At 35.7% G+C, this 13,233-nt stretch overlaps 1 protein-coding gene across 1 annotated transcript; it reads left to right on the top strand.

The window, feature by feature from the left end:
• Window positions 1-9,387: 9,387 nt before the first annotated feature.
• On the top strand, window positions 9,388-12,805 carry LOC114366753 (nucleolin). The gene is made up of 3 exons (XM_028323721.1): window positions 9,388-9,585; window positions 10,725-10,924; window positions 11,464-12,805. Exons 1-3 carry the CDS (start codon window positions 9,560-9,562, stop codon window positions 11,589-11,591), a joined length of 354 nt encoding a protein of 117 aa, XP_028179522.1. The 5' UTR covers window positions 9,388-9,559; the 3' UTR covers window positions 11,592-12,805.
• The last annotated feature ends 428 nt before the right edge of the window (window positions 12,806-13,233 follow it).

Raw genomic sequence — 13,233 nt, 5'->3', positions numbered from 1 at the left:
GTTTAACTATTACGAGAAAAACTCATTTTTGCAGTTTTCATACTAGTTGCTATTCAAGTAGCCATAAGATAAAAATAATACAGAATACATAGGCTTGTGATACCTTTTTAGAATCTCAATTAACCAAGGAAGTTTCTAAAGTAATGGGCACGATGGTCTTCCTACATTTTTTTTACACGATGGCTGATCAAAAGTGCAAGACAATGAATTAATTTTTCCTTCTTCTCTGCAATTTCATAAAATTTTCATACTTTTAAACTATTTTGTTGAACTTTAATATTTTCTTATGATAGCCCAACTATCCCTTGTGATAAGGAACAAAACTAGATTGAAAAGTATCCTCATTTGTAGAAATGGCATGAGAAAAAGTAATCGCAGGTGGCAATTTTCTAAAAATGCACAAAAACTTAAAAATCTTGAAAACGGTGATATTTTTACTGGGGTCAAAATTGGACGTTAGGGCGACCATGGCGAGGCCTATCGATGGTTACAGGGTTATCCATTGTTTTTGGGACACCCTGTATATACCATTGCAATGTGATGACTGAAGTCTGTTGTGGATGATGATGGTACCTTCATTCTATTTCGTAATATAGACAGTAAAAAATTCCAAATTGCGGTTTTGTGGGGGGGCCCGAAACGAGCTGTGCCTAGGGGCCCCGAGATGGTTAATCCGGCCCTGGCTGTTATTCCTTATTTTTTATAATGGTGACTTTTTTGGTATCTATTTATTATCAGTCGTGTCCAGTTGGGAATGCTTAAGTCTTAATTAGTTTTAGTGCATGTAAAACAAAAAGTGACAAAGTAACATGATACAAAACACAATTTAATAAGGGTATTCCAAAAAAACAGAAAGACGAAAATAAAGAAAGGGGCAAGGCGTTGGCGTTGTAGAAAGAAGAACATTAATGCTCATTTAACGATATTAGAAATAAAATTACTAAAACTTTAAGTTACATCGACCAACCGGTGACTGGGCGGTTAAAATAAACGGTTTTACTAACTTTTTTTACCACCTAACAATATTTTCCAGAAAACTACTGTAAATTTGTAAATTTTTACTAACGGCAACATCAAATAATTGCTTCTTTGTTAGCTCACGACAGGTGGCAGCACACGTTCCTTGCGAACGCAGTTGACATGCGCTAAATAAGTCGACGAGATTATTTTACTTGAAAAAGGACCTTAATATACAAGCAAAAGCGTCAAAATTCTAATATCTTTTTAGGACTGTTATTAGTCGGATTACGGATACGGAAACGATTTCAAAGCAACTTCACATATACCTACGTAGCTAAATTAAATTAATATAAAGTACACTTTAAAGACACTGTTATTAAGCAAACTAATTAATAATCAAAGTAAAAGACTAAATCACTCTAATCATTTTATTTCGTCTTTAATCGACATGAATAGGCCAAAAATGAAATAAGACCTATCTATTACTAATACAGGCACCTACATAATTTAAATGTTATCCATTCACTTAAAAGTAGGTATTATACCTACCTACACCTACTATCACTGCTATCACATAACACCTACCTACTGGGTAAGTGCCTACTATAAAATTGAAGGCAAAACATTAAAAAACAAACAACTTTAACGTCTTGCAACTTTCGATAAGGAGACCACCATATTATTTCCTTCACTGACTTATTTATAACCAAGAAATGAGTAATTTACCTAATAATAATTATCTGTCTAAAAAAGGAAACTTAAATTAAATTCCTACCTATCCCATCCCAACTAATCCCAACTAATATCCCAATCCCAACTATCCCAACTAATATTATAAATGCGAAAGTAACTCTGTCTGTCTGTCTGTCTGTCTGTCTGTCTGTCTGTCTGTCTGTTACGCTTTCCCGCTTAAACCTCGCAACCGATTTTGATGAAATTTGGCATAGAGATAGTTTGAGTCCCGGGAAAGAACATAGGATAGTTTTTATCCCGGTTTTTGAAACAGGGACGCGCGCGATAAAGTTTTTCTGTGACTAGGGTTTCTGCTCGAGCTTTCTCGAACTCGAGAAAACTCGAGAAATTTGGCTTCATTCGAGACGAGAAAAAAATTGCCGGAGCTCGAGAATTCTCGAGTTTCGGTTTTGAAGCTTTAATATTCTTGAAAGCCGATTTTCTTAGACAAAAGTAAGGTTTTTATTATTTAATCGGTCAACGTTGCTTTTAGACTGGCCTAGTCTTTCCTTTTTTAACTGATTTGATTTGCAAGTAGTAATGATCTCAATCAAAACTAAGTAATAATGTTCACCAACGAGTATGCTATATTTATTATGTATGTTTAATCTGACTGAAAAATGTGTTAACTAGACAGTTACCTTACCTAACAAACGTTAGGTTAGGTACTCGTGCCTCCTCGTAAAGTTTATTCAAGTCGTTATCTGTAAGAAATTTAAAAATGTATTAAAAATATTTTTTTGTTCATAACAAAAACTATTTATTTATTTAAGGACAGCTAACAAGACCAACACAATTATCTGGAAAAAACATTGAAAACAATACGTGTTTATAGTGTAGCCTTAATTAAAAGCTGCCACGACATTTGCATAGATTGCGTGGAAGCGTGGTATCGACTAGTCTAAAAAAATTGAAAATTTATTTATGTATCGTAATTTTGCTATTTGGACTTGTGTTCTTTAGAAAACAAGTGATTCAATTGTAGCTCCAGATTTTTATTGTTATTTATCTTTAAAGTGCACGCGACTTTATGACTTTTGTTATGATTATTAGTAAATATGAATTATTAAAGAAGATTTTATTTTTTGTTTATTTCCTTACCAAAATAAGTGGTACTAAATTCTAATATTGATTGTTGTGCATAAAAGTAGGTATATTAAATTAAAAAACCTGTGTTTTTATTAAATTTCAACCGATTTCAGCAGTTTTCATTAAAAAACTCGAGACCCGAGAAAACTCGAGACTTTGGCCTCGAGAATTCTCGAAACTCGAGAAAAAAAATAGGTCGAGAAATCAGAAACCCTATCTGTGACAGACAAAATTCCACGCGGGCGAAGCCGCGGGCGGAAAGCTAGTACATAATAAAATCCTAAGTTATCATACCTCAATAAATAGGTACAGTCAGCGTCAAATAGTTCGTGACACCCAAAGTAGCTAAAAAGTTCGTGTCGTCGTCCTAAAAACGTCTTTGTTACAAATGGAATAAGGTTGTGTTGTCAACTTTTTGGCCACATTGGGTGTCACGAACTATTTGACGTTGATTGTACTTAATTGAACTCTTCTACTACAGCTACCTAACCAACTGAAGATTGGTCATAGAGCGGGAAATTGATCGATAGTGTAAAATACACATTTTTCAGGTTACCTACTTTCACCTTCCCGATCGATTCTTTTGCTTATCTACAAAAATACAAACTTAATTTTGCATGAACGTGGTATTAAATACCTAATATTGTAGTAGGTAGGTAGGTACTTCATACGTAATTAAAATAATATTATTATTTTGTTGAGTAGAGCGGCCACGGAAAACAGTATGAGTAGACCAACTGCCACTCTGGCATTTAAAACTATGCCTTATTTCGATGGCTGTAAGAACCATTTATCAAGTAAAATACAACAGACAACCTTGGCTATCGAACAGCATAGCAACCGAAATGTTATTAAATTATTTGACCGCAACATTAATAGACCTAGGCTATAAACAAATCCCCGTTTAATGATAAATAGGTAGCAGTAGATATTGCTTTTCAGGAATTTCAGCCGTTATTGCAAATCATTCTCATGAAATAGGTTCAGCGAAGTCAAACTACAGCAAACACAACTTACCTACTTATGTAGGTACCTACCTACCTACTCAATCTTTTTTAATTACATTTTATTTGTGCTTTTATTGAAGAAGTAGGGTAAGTGCGTTAGTTTTCGTCCAATTATCGGAGTTGCCAACTTTGTGATGCGAAAAGAATATCTTAAAATACCCTTACTCATATGTATCATATCTCAATTTAGTCCTTATATAGTCTACTTTACGTTAATATTATATGACAATAAGTAAATACCACGGGTTTTTTTATAAAAAATATTTTATGCAAAAGAGGCGATTTCACTAGTTTTCGTCCAAAAAAATCAGTTTTCGTCCTAGTGTACGCTAGTTTTCGACCAATGTGTAGAAAAAAGGGTGCAGTTGAATTATTAACTTAAAACCAATTCTACAATACAGTAACTATGGATTATGGTATATCATTTGAAAGGTAATTTTGTTAGCTTTCAAATGATATCAAAAAGATTTAACCCTTTACACACGACGATACACGTACGTGAGAGTAACTTTGAAAAAATCTCATGCCCATGTAAACTTGTTTTTGCGGCCGCAATCGGCAGCGATCGCTCGTGAGAGATATTTACTCGCACACAGTGCCGCTCATTTAGTGTTGGGACCTGTCAGTGCTCGTTTACANTTTTATTGAATTTTCTACAACAGTACTGATCCTCATTGGACGAAAACCAGCGAAATTACCCCACCTACATACTTACCTATCTAGGTCCTATTCCTAATTTTAGGCTTTTTTTTTAAATCCTATGCAAGAGATGAGATTATAGTAGGTACTAGAGATTGCAAAATCCGGATTTTTCTTAAATCCGGTTTTCAGGATTTGTGTTACGTACAAATCCGGATTATCCGGATTTTTCGAATATTGGGTAAATTTTTTNTTTATTTTACTTTGCTCGTACAACCCTGACGCTTGAGCGGTGACGTAGATCAATTCTAAACACAAAAAAAATGCGCTCTTGTGAGCGTAGTAGTAAGGTGCGATTTCGAATGCACCAGGTGCGTTGGATATTTTGCATTATTATTATTACCGTTAAAATGTCGGCATCTGGTCCTACACAAAGAAGTGCAATTTCTGTTGCTACTATTATGTATTCTGTGCCCAAAGTAACTAAAAAGTTCGCAACACGAATAAGGTTGTGTTGTCAACTTTTTGGCCACATTGGGTGTCACGAACTATTTGACGTTGACTGTACTTAATTGAACTCTTCTACTACTACATAACCTACTGAAGATTGGTCATAGAGCGGGAAATTGATCGATAGTGTAAAATACACATTTTTCAGGTTACCTACTTTCACCTTCCCGATCGATTCTTTTGCTTATCTACAAAAATACAAACTTAATTTTGCATGAACGTGGTATTAAATACCTAATATTGTAGTAGGTAGGTAGGTACTTCATACGTAATTAAAATAAAATTATTATTTTGTTGAGTAGAGCGGCACGGAAAACAGTATGACTACTGCCACTGTGGCATTTTAAACTGTGCCTTATTTTGATGGCTGTAAGAACCATTAATTTATCAAGTAAAATACAACAGACAACCTTGGCTATCAAACAGCATAGCAACCGAAATGTTATTAAATTATTTGACCGCAACAATAATAGACCTAGGCTATAAACAAATCCCCGTTTAATGATAAGTAGGTAGCAGTAGATATTGCTTTTGAGGAATTTCAGCCGTTATTGCAAATCATTCTCATGAAATAGGTTCAGCGAAGTCAAACTACAGCAAACACAACTTACCTACTTATGTAGGTACCTAGTAGGTAGGTAGTAGTGTAGGTACTACCTACGTCCTACACTACCTACCTACCTACTCAATCTTTTTTAATTACCTTTTATTTGTGCTTTTATTGAAGAAGTATGTAGAAAATATTTAATTACTCTTATAGTACCTGCCAAAACAAAAAAAAGATTGGTAGATAATAATTACCTATTAATATTGTATTACGAAAATTGGAAATCTTTTTAGAAGTTTTGTTTTTCGTTCCCGCGCGCGCGACTTACCCGCGCCCCGCGCCGCGCCGGGGCCAGCGTGTGGTGCGGGCGAGCGCGCGCTTCTTTGGAGGATTGGAGGTTGAATCTTTTGCTGCTTTTATGCGCTTATACACTATGCGGAAATTAGCCGAGTCAAGTCAAAAAAACAGAGGAGTGGGGATGAAATTCATTCATAATTCATCCCCACCCACTCCACTGTTTTTGGGGATGAAATTCATTCATAATAATTATGAATGAATTATATTCATCCCCACTCCACTGTTTTTTTGACTTGACTTGGCTAATTTCCGCGCAGTGTAAACGCAGCATTTAAGTCATATTTTGTGCTTTAGTGCACTATTTAAAACTACCTTTTTCCATTCATTTCATTCATCATTCCATTTATTGTTGCTCGACTGTAACAAGAAGAGATAAGGTTTCCTAAAGTTGAACATTTTGAAAGGGTCATTTCGCTGGTTTTCGTCCTGCGATGCGACCAGCTTTGTGATGCGAAATGAATACTCTTGAATAAGTAGGTACCCTTACTTATAATTATGTACCTATCATAATTATGTCGTTTTAGTCCTTATAATAATATAGTTTTCACTAGTTTTCGTCCAAAAATATTGGGTTTTGTCCTAGTGTAGATACGCTAGCTAGTAATCGACCACTGTGTAGAAAAAAGAGTACAGACCTATAGATTGTGGTATATCGTTTGAAAGGTAATTTTGTTAGCTTTTAAATGATATCAAAAAGATTTAAATTTTCTTACCTCAATTTAGGGAATTATTGCAATAGGTCGAAAGACAAATGGACGAAAGTAATCTACAAGAAGAGATAATTTTAATTTTCGTCCACCCCAGTACTTGTTCATGGAGTCATGAACGAAAACACATCAACATTTAAAGCTGTTTTTAGTTTTCGTCCACATCTTTTTAATAGTTTTTTATGGGTAAGTACCTACACTGTTTTGTATGGTAAAAAAATGGACGTAAATTAAAATATTTTCTGTAATAGCAATAAAGATGATATTGGGAGAAAAAATAATGTATTTTATAGGTCCGTTGACGTAAAATGATCATTACAAAATTAAGTATGTATTAACTAGGTGTCATATTGCGCCGGTTTTCCGTCCAGCTCCTATTTTCGTCCGTTTGACCGACTTGCCACAAACAAATAATTAATATGTAAAATTAAAATACAAACCTAACTTTCCGTGCAAGTTTGGACTTGTTACAATCTATAATATCTAAGTAACAGTTCTGCCTGCATGAAAATGTAATTTGACTAGTAATGACTCCAAAAAAATCTACGGAAGTTGTTGCTAGGTGAATGGAAAATGTCATCAAGTTAGAAAAAATGTGCCGGTAGGGCTTTTACTTCAACGGACCTACAAAGTACAATGTTTTTTTTTTCCAATATGATCTTTATTGCTATTACATTAAAAATTTTAGTTTACGTCCACTTTTTAACAGTGTTATACCCATAAAAAACCAAAAACAGCTTTAAATGTTGTTGTGTTTTCGTCCATCACTCCATGAACAAGCACTGGGGTGGACGAAAATTAAAATTAGCTATTCCTGCAGATTAGTTTTCGTCCATTATTTTGTTCTTCGACCTATTGCAATAATTTCCTAAATTTAGGTAAGAAATGGCAATGCCAGATTTTGTATGGAAGGTGACGTCTTTTTTTTCGCGCGGCCATCGACCAAACCTTATTTTTTGATTACAAAATAGTGTAATAAACCAAACTTACATTTTTGTAACAAATTGCAACAAAATAGTGACATTGTATGTGTAAACAAACAATACCATCCATTATAGGCTCCAGCCATCAGTGTGGAGCAGAATCAGTGCAATAAAAAAAGACGTCGAAAAATGTCTTACAAAACTTACGCGCAAAAAGCAAATCTAGTATGTAAAATCATCAAACTTCTAATGCTCGTAACTCAGTTCAGACTGAGTTTAGAGGTATGCATGTTATAGTAAGTTTGGTTTATTACACTATTTTGTAACTAAAAAACATGGTTTGGTCGATGGCCGCGCGAAAAAAAAAGACGCCAATTTCCGGCATTGTCTTTTATTTAAATCTTTTTGATATCATTTGAAAGCTAACAAAATCACCTTTCAAAATAATGATATACCACAATCCAAAGTTACTGTATTGTAGAATTGTTTTATAAAAAAACCAGTGGTATTTACTACTTATTGTCATAATTATAATATTATCGTAAAGTAGACTATTTATGAGGACTAAAAGGACATAACATGATACATATGAGTAAGGGTATAATTTTAAGATTTCATTTCGCATCACAAAGTTGGCAACTCCGATAATTGGACGAAAACCAGCGAAATTACCCTACCTACTTACCTATCTAGGTCCTATTCCTAATTTTAGGCTTTTTTTTAAATCCTATGCAAGAGATGATGTCATTGTTATAGTACCTACTATTAAAAAATTAGGAATGGTAGGAATGAACGTGCTTTGTTTATTTGGTATAAAACCAACTCTAGGTAAAGGAGGGTAGGTACCTACTATACTAACATAGAAAAAACTTTGGTACTAACGACCAGCGCGGTCAGATCGTTCTGGTTGACGAATTCATATTCTGACGAAATCTCCGGCTAGTGCCAAGATTTCTTTCAAAAGCCAACGACCGCCTCAGAGCACGCTTCGACGTTCGAATCAGCATCTAAACCTGTCTTTTATGAGCTTTGTAATAAAGCACATTATGCCGCGGGATTAACACCTGACTCACTTGTTCACCTCAAGCGGCTCTTGCTTGCTTGACAGAATGGACTTGTGATTCAGATGAATTTTGTTTTGCCGAATTCGAGAAACGGACGCCTAGTAGGTACCTACCTACCTACCGCTTATACGTTACTCATTATCAGTTAAAATTAAAGCAAGCGCTAATTAACTAAACGTTAAAACGTCCGGACGAGAAATAAAAATGTTTCAGAATTTTAAGTCCCCCAATTTTGTAGAAACCCACCTATCTAAAGAACAATGAACTCTGAAGAGCCACAAGCGTGAATATTTTTTAAAAGAATAAGTACCTGAATGAATAGGTAACCTACCTAGGTACGTAGGTAAAGTAAGTAATATTTACCTATTCTTGTTTTCGTACCAAATTAACAACCAATTAATCACAAAATAGTGAATTAATCGTCATGATTATGTAGGTATTACAGTGACTTGTTGATTTTTGATGAATATTGATGATTCAGTCTGTTACTTTACTACTTACTACGATTCTATAATTATTTTCAAATAAAGTAGGTCTACCTAATCGATAATCGCACAACATTTAAACATAGGGAGGTCCTGTACTTAATAGCAGGCCTACGTATTGAAAAGTAATTTTCTAATTTGAAAGACAGAGAAATATTACTTTATTCATATTTTTTCCAGAATTCCAATTTCCTCTTGAAATGTTAACGATTGTATTTTTTTAAACGGGACCGACAGAGCAAGGTAGAACATTACCCGCCCGCCTTTTTCAAGGTTACGTGAGGTTGAATGAGAATCAGCTATTTATCTCTTTTTGTCTTGTCAAAGACGCATAGGACTATTTCATTCATGTGACGTTGGCGCGCGAACTTCGGAGCAAATGCGCGACCCGCGCGAGGCGTCGCGCACGATATTTTTCCCTCCCCCTTCCTCCTTCATTTGGTCGTCGGTGTTTGTGCGGTGAACATTGCTGTGCGGTGTACGTAGCACGTGTTAATAAATTGATTACAAGTTTCTCCAATAAACACAAAAAAGTAATAATGGCAGACGCAGCCGTCGAAAAGAAGTAAGTCTTTTACTAAGTTGTGTTAGAAATTAATAGTTTTGCATTTATTATTTTTTGGCGGCTCGGAAACGTGATCAAAATGGCTTCCTATTTTATGCGAATTAACTTGTTTTACGTTCGTTTTTGAATTAAATTAGTGTTTAGTGTAACAGTGGTAATTCATTAAGGCAATTTAAGTTGTAGTATGACAGTGTTTTCAATAATATTGATAGTTTGATGACGCCTGATAATAGTTCCGACGCCGACAAAAAGTACACGCGGGAAAAAGTTCTGAAACTGATAAGTGTTATGTTATTGTTCTTTTATGTGCTAGTATGTGATGTTTGTGTTATTTTAATCATGGGAAATGGCGGTATCGATCGCGTGTAGTCAATTTCCATGGAACGGCGTACCTACTTTATTAAAGGAAGGCCAAAGTTGTGAGCACGCCGGCAACGCTTGGTTCAAGATGGCGCTGCATGCGCGGCGTGCCGGCGCGAAGCGTCATCGGCGCGCGCTCGTTTCAAATCGCCAAGAACCGAGTTTTGCAACTCGTGGCGGCAAAGTCGGTTACATTATCGCGAGGGCCGCGTGTTGTCATTACTTTATTTTTAACGCTTATGCGTCGACTGCGAGTAAAGGTAAAGTCCGCTGGAGCGAGTAACATATTCGTTGGGTATATCGATGCTTACGTTCGGTTTCCTATATTGCAACTTTCCCACATGCAGCCTTGCGCAACAGCCACTTGTTTTTGTTCCGGCAGACTTTTCCTTTTATATCGCCCCACTTAGCCGGCGAGCATTCACGATATGAAGTCGTAATGTATTGTTATGGGCCGTTACTAACCGGCTACGGTGAGCATTACGCTAATGCCTCGAGTTTTAAAACTTATTACCTACTAGCGGCCGCCCGCGACTTCGTACGCGTGAATCCCGTTTTTCCCGCTAATTCCCGTTCCCGTGGGAATTTCGGAAATTCCTTTCTTAGTGCACCTCTACGGTACCTAAGCTACGTCCCTTCCAAATTTCAAGTGCCTACGTTTAGCCGTTTAGGCTGTGCGTTGATCTGTCAGTCAGTCAGTCAGTTTCTCCTTTTATATATTTAGATTCCCGCGCGTAAGTTCTGAACTTCTGACTAAAGTTTGTGATGATTATTTACAGTGATGTCGCCCCCGAGGAAGTGACCTCGACTGAGGCAGCGAAGGAGTCTCCAGTCAAGAAGTCTCCGGCCAAGAAGGTGGCGGAGCCCGAGAGCAACGGCAAGGAGAAGAACGGCGACGACGCTCCCGAAGACACCCCGGCCGAGAACGGAGATGCCGAGGAGAGCAACGATGCCACCGAAAATGGAGACGCCACAAATGGTAAGTTTTCGCACATAAACTCTTGATATTTTGACATGAAGTTTCAGGAAAAAAAGTTTTTATAACATTACATTTCTAGCTTTTAATTGCTAGGTCCTACTGGAATTATAAAACTGTGTGTAACTGTTATTACGATTGTACTGTTACATGAATTCGTTCATATTCATTGAGAATTCATTCTTGTTATGCGTTCAATTTTATAAAACAAGTTCCAACTTTTACAAGTCTAATTTATATCTTTTTTACTATCTACCTATATTATCATCAATTATCTAGCGAACATTAACAATTAATTTGTGTTGTTATTAACTTAAAATTGCATTAATTTATGAAGTGAAGAAAATGTTATTTCATACTAATTAGCATCATTTATTATCAAGGCAATTAAGACTTCTTCATTCATAAAGAAGTAGGAAGATGCTTATTAGAAAAGTTCTTACTTAAAAATAACTTTAAATTAATTTTACAAAACTTGATGTCATGAATCTCCTATTGGAAACACTTGTAGCAGTCTCTTTAAAACATCTGTTCAATTCCAGAAAAGAAAGATACCGGCGTGAAGAGGAAATCCGTGGCAGCCGACAACGGAGAAGAGAAAAGCACGCCTGAGAAGAAAGCAAAAGTGTCCGAAGACGCCGCCCCCGCGGAGGAGGAGGCGGCGGCCTAGGCCCCCGGCCGGTTTACTGCATGCATCGACCATTAGGGCTCAACTCTACCTGCCCGACATATCCAATACCACACACAAAGCCAAACCATAGTTTTATACAAGTATGTATATTGATCTGAATAAACAAAAGAGTTGAGCTCTTTTGCGACCACACCTAAGTTTAGGTTTATAATACTATGTGTATTACTTACCTGTGAAGTACCTGTAAATTGTAAATTTAATGTTACTGTCAGTGTTGTGACTGTGCATCGCAGTGGACCGATCACTCGCGAGTCGGTTTAGGTATACGCTGTTCGAGTATCGGTGTCTATTACGATAGATTGTAGATGGTTACTGAATTGATGGTTTACACGCATCGGTATTGGATAAAACACAATTTCGCCAGTAATATACTGCCAAAGTATTCACTCCGAGTGAAATCAATTCACCATCCGTTCTGTGAACGACGCGGTTTAATAGACAGCTTCCGAAAAACAAGGATTTTAGATAAACTAAGATTAATTAAAAAGTTTAGATAATTAATTCAGTTGTAAATTTAAGTTAGCAGTTAAATGTCGCACATTGATATATTTCATAGGCATATTTACTTAACCATTTAAACATTCCTTTGACATTTGGTTACGGATTGCACTGTGAGCCTGTAAGGTATCCTTTGTGAATCGATCGAAGTTTAGGAAGGCCTGGTGCATGCTAAAACAGCATTTTCTAAAAGCAAAATGTAACTCCTAAACGCCTTTCTATTCCCAAAGAGGTAGGAAGTGGTTCACATTGTGACACTAATTTTAAGATTTTCAAAATAAAAGTTCAAAGTTGACAAGGTGATAGTTCATATTGACATATTAATTCTGTGTGCTATTTTGTATTTCTATGGACAACTTTATTTTTCATATATCCTGTTTTTCTAATTTATTTTCTTGTTTATATGTGATAGATAACAAACCTCGAATGTAAGATAACACGTCATGTGGAAATGAATCTTAACGTTTATTTCAAAAACAAACTCGTAACACATTGTGTTCTTTATAAGGGATAATAATTAAGATTTTTGACTAACTTTTCTCTGGATCGTAACTACTTAACAGTTGAATTTTTGATTCGAAAGTACATTTTAGTATAGATATAGTAGTGTGTACAGTTTTAACACTCTACTTCTTCTCACTTGTGGAGTTAGTGTTTATAAAACATTTCTGGCAATAAAATAGTCCAATCGAAAACTTCTTTTGTTTACAAACTACTACCCTAATCCTTTCTATCCAGTTAATCATACACACACACATTCAATTCAAATTCTTCATCATTTTTATAAGACAACGCAAACATTTCAAAATCCATTTCGTTTTTAGAAGTGTTTGCTTTATCTTCTTTTTTGTAATAAAACATGAAACTAGGTAGGTAAGTATTAGAATACAATACATCATGATCGCTTCGGTTTTATTTCAATTTATGCAAAACAGTACACTTAAATAGATCACACTATTGATGTACACCACACAAGACAAGAAAAACGGTCTTATCGCTACAAAGCGATCTCTTCCAGACTCCTAGAGTGATATTAAGCGAATATAGATAAAAGTCAGTACATTGTCACTGTTCTTTAGAAACAATGTAAGATTCTTTGCTAATGTGATGAATTTAAATGCGA

Source organism: Ostrinia furnacalis, unplaced genomic scaffold, assembly GCF_004193835.3.
Source record: "Ostrinia furnacalis isolate ACB-3 unplaced genomic scaffold, ASM419383v2 OfSCF0682, whole genome shotgun sequence".
Taxonomy (NCBI): domain Eukaryota; kingdom Metazoa; phylum Arthropoda; class Insecta; order Lepidoptera; family Crambidae; genus Ostrinia; species Ostrinia furnacalis.
Note: the sequence above shows the minus strand (reverse complement) of the source record. Positions and strands in the feature narration are given on the sequence as shown.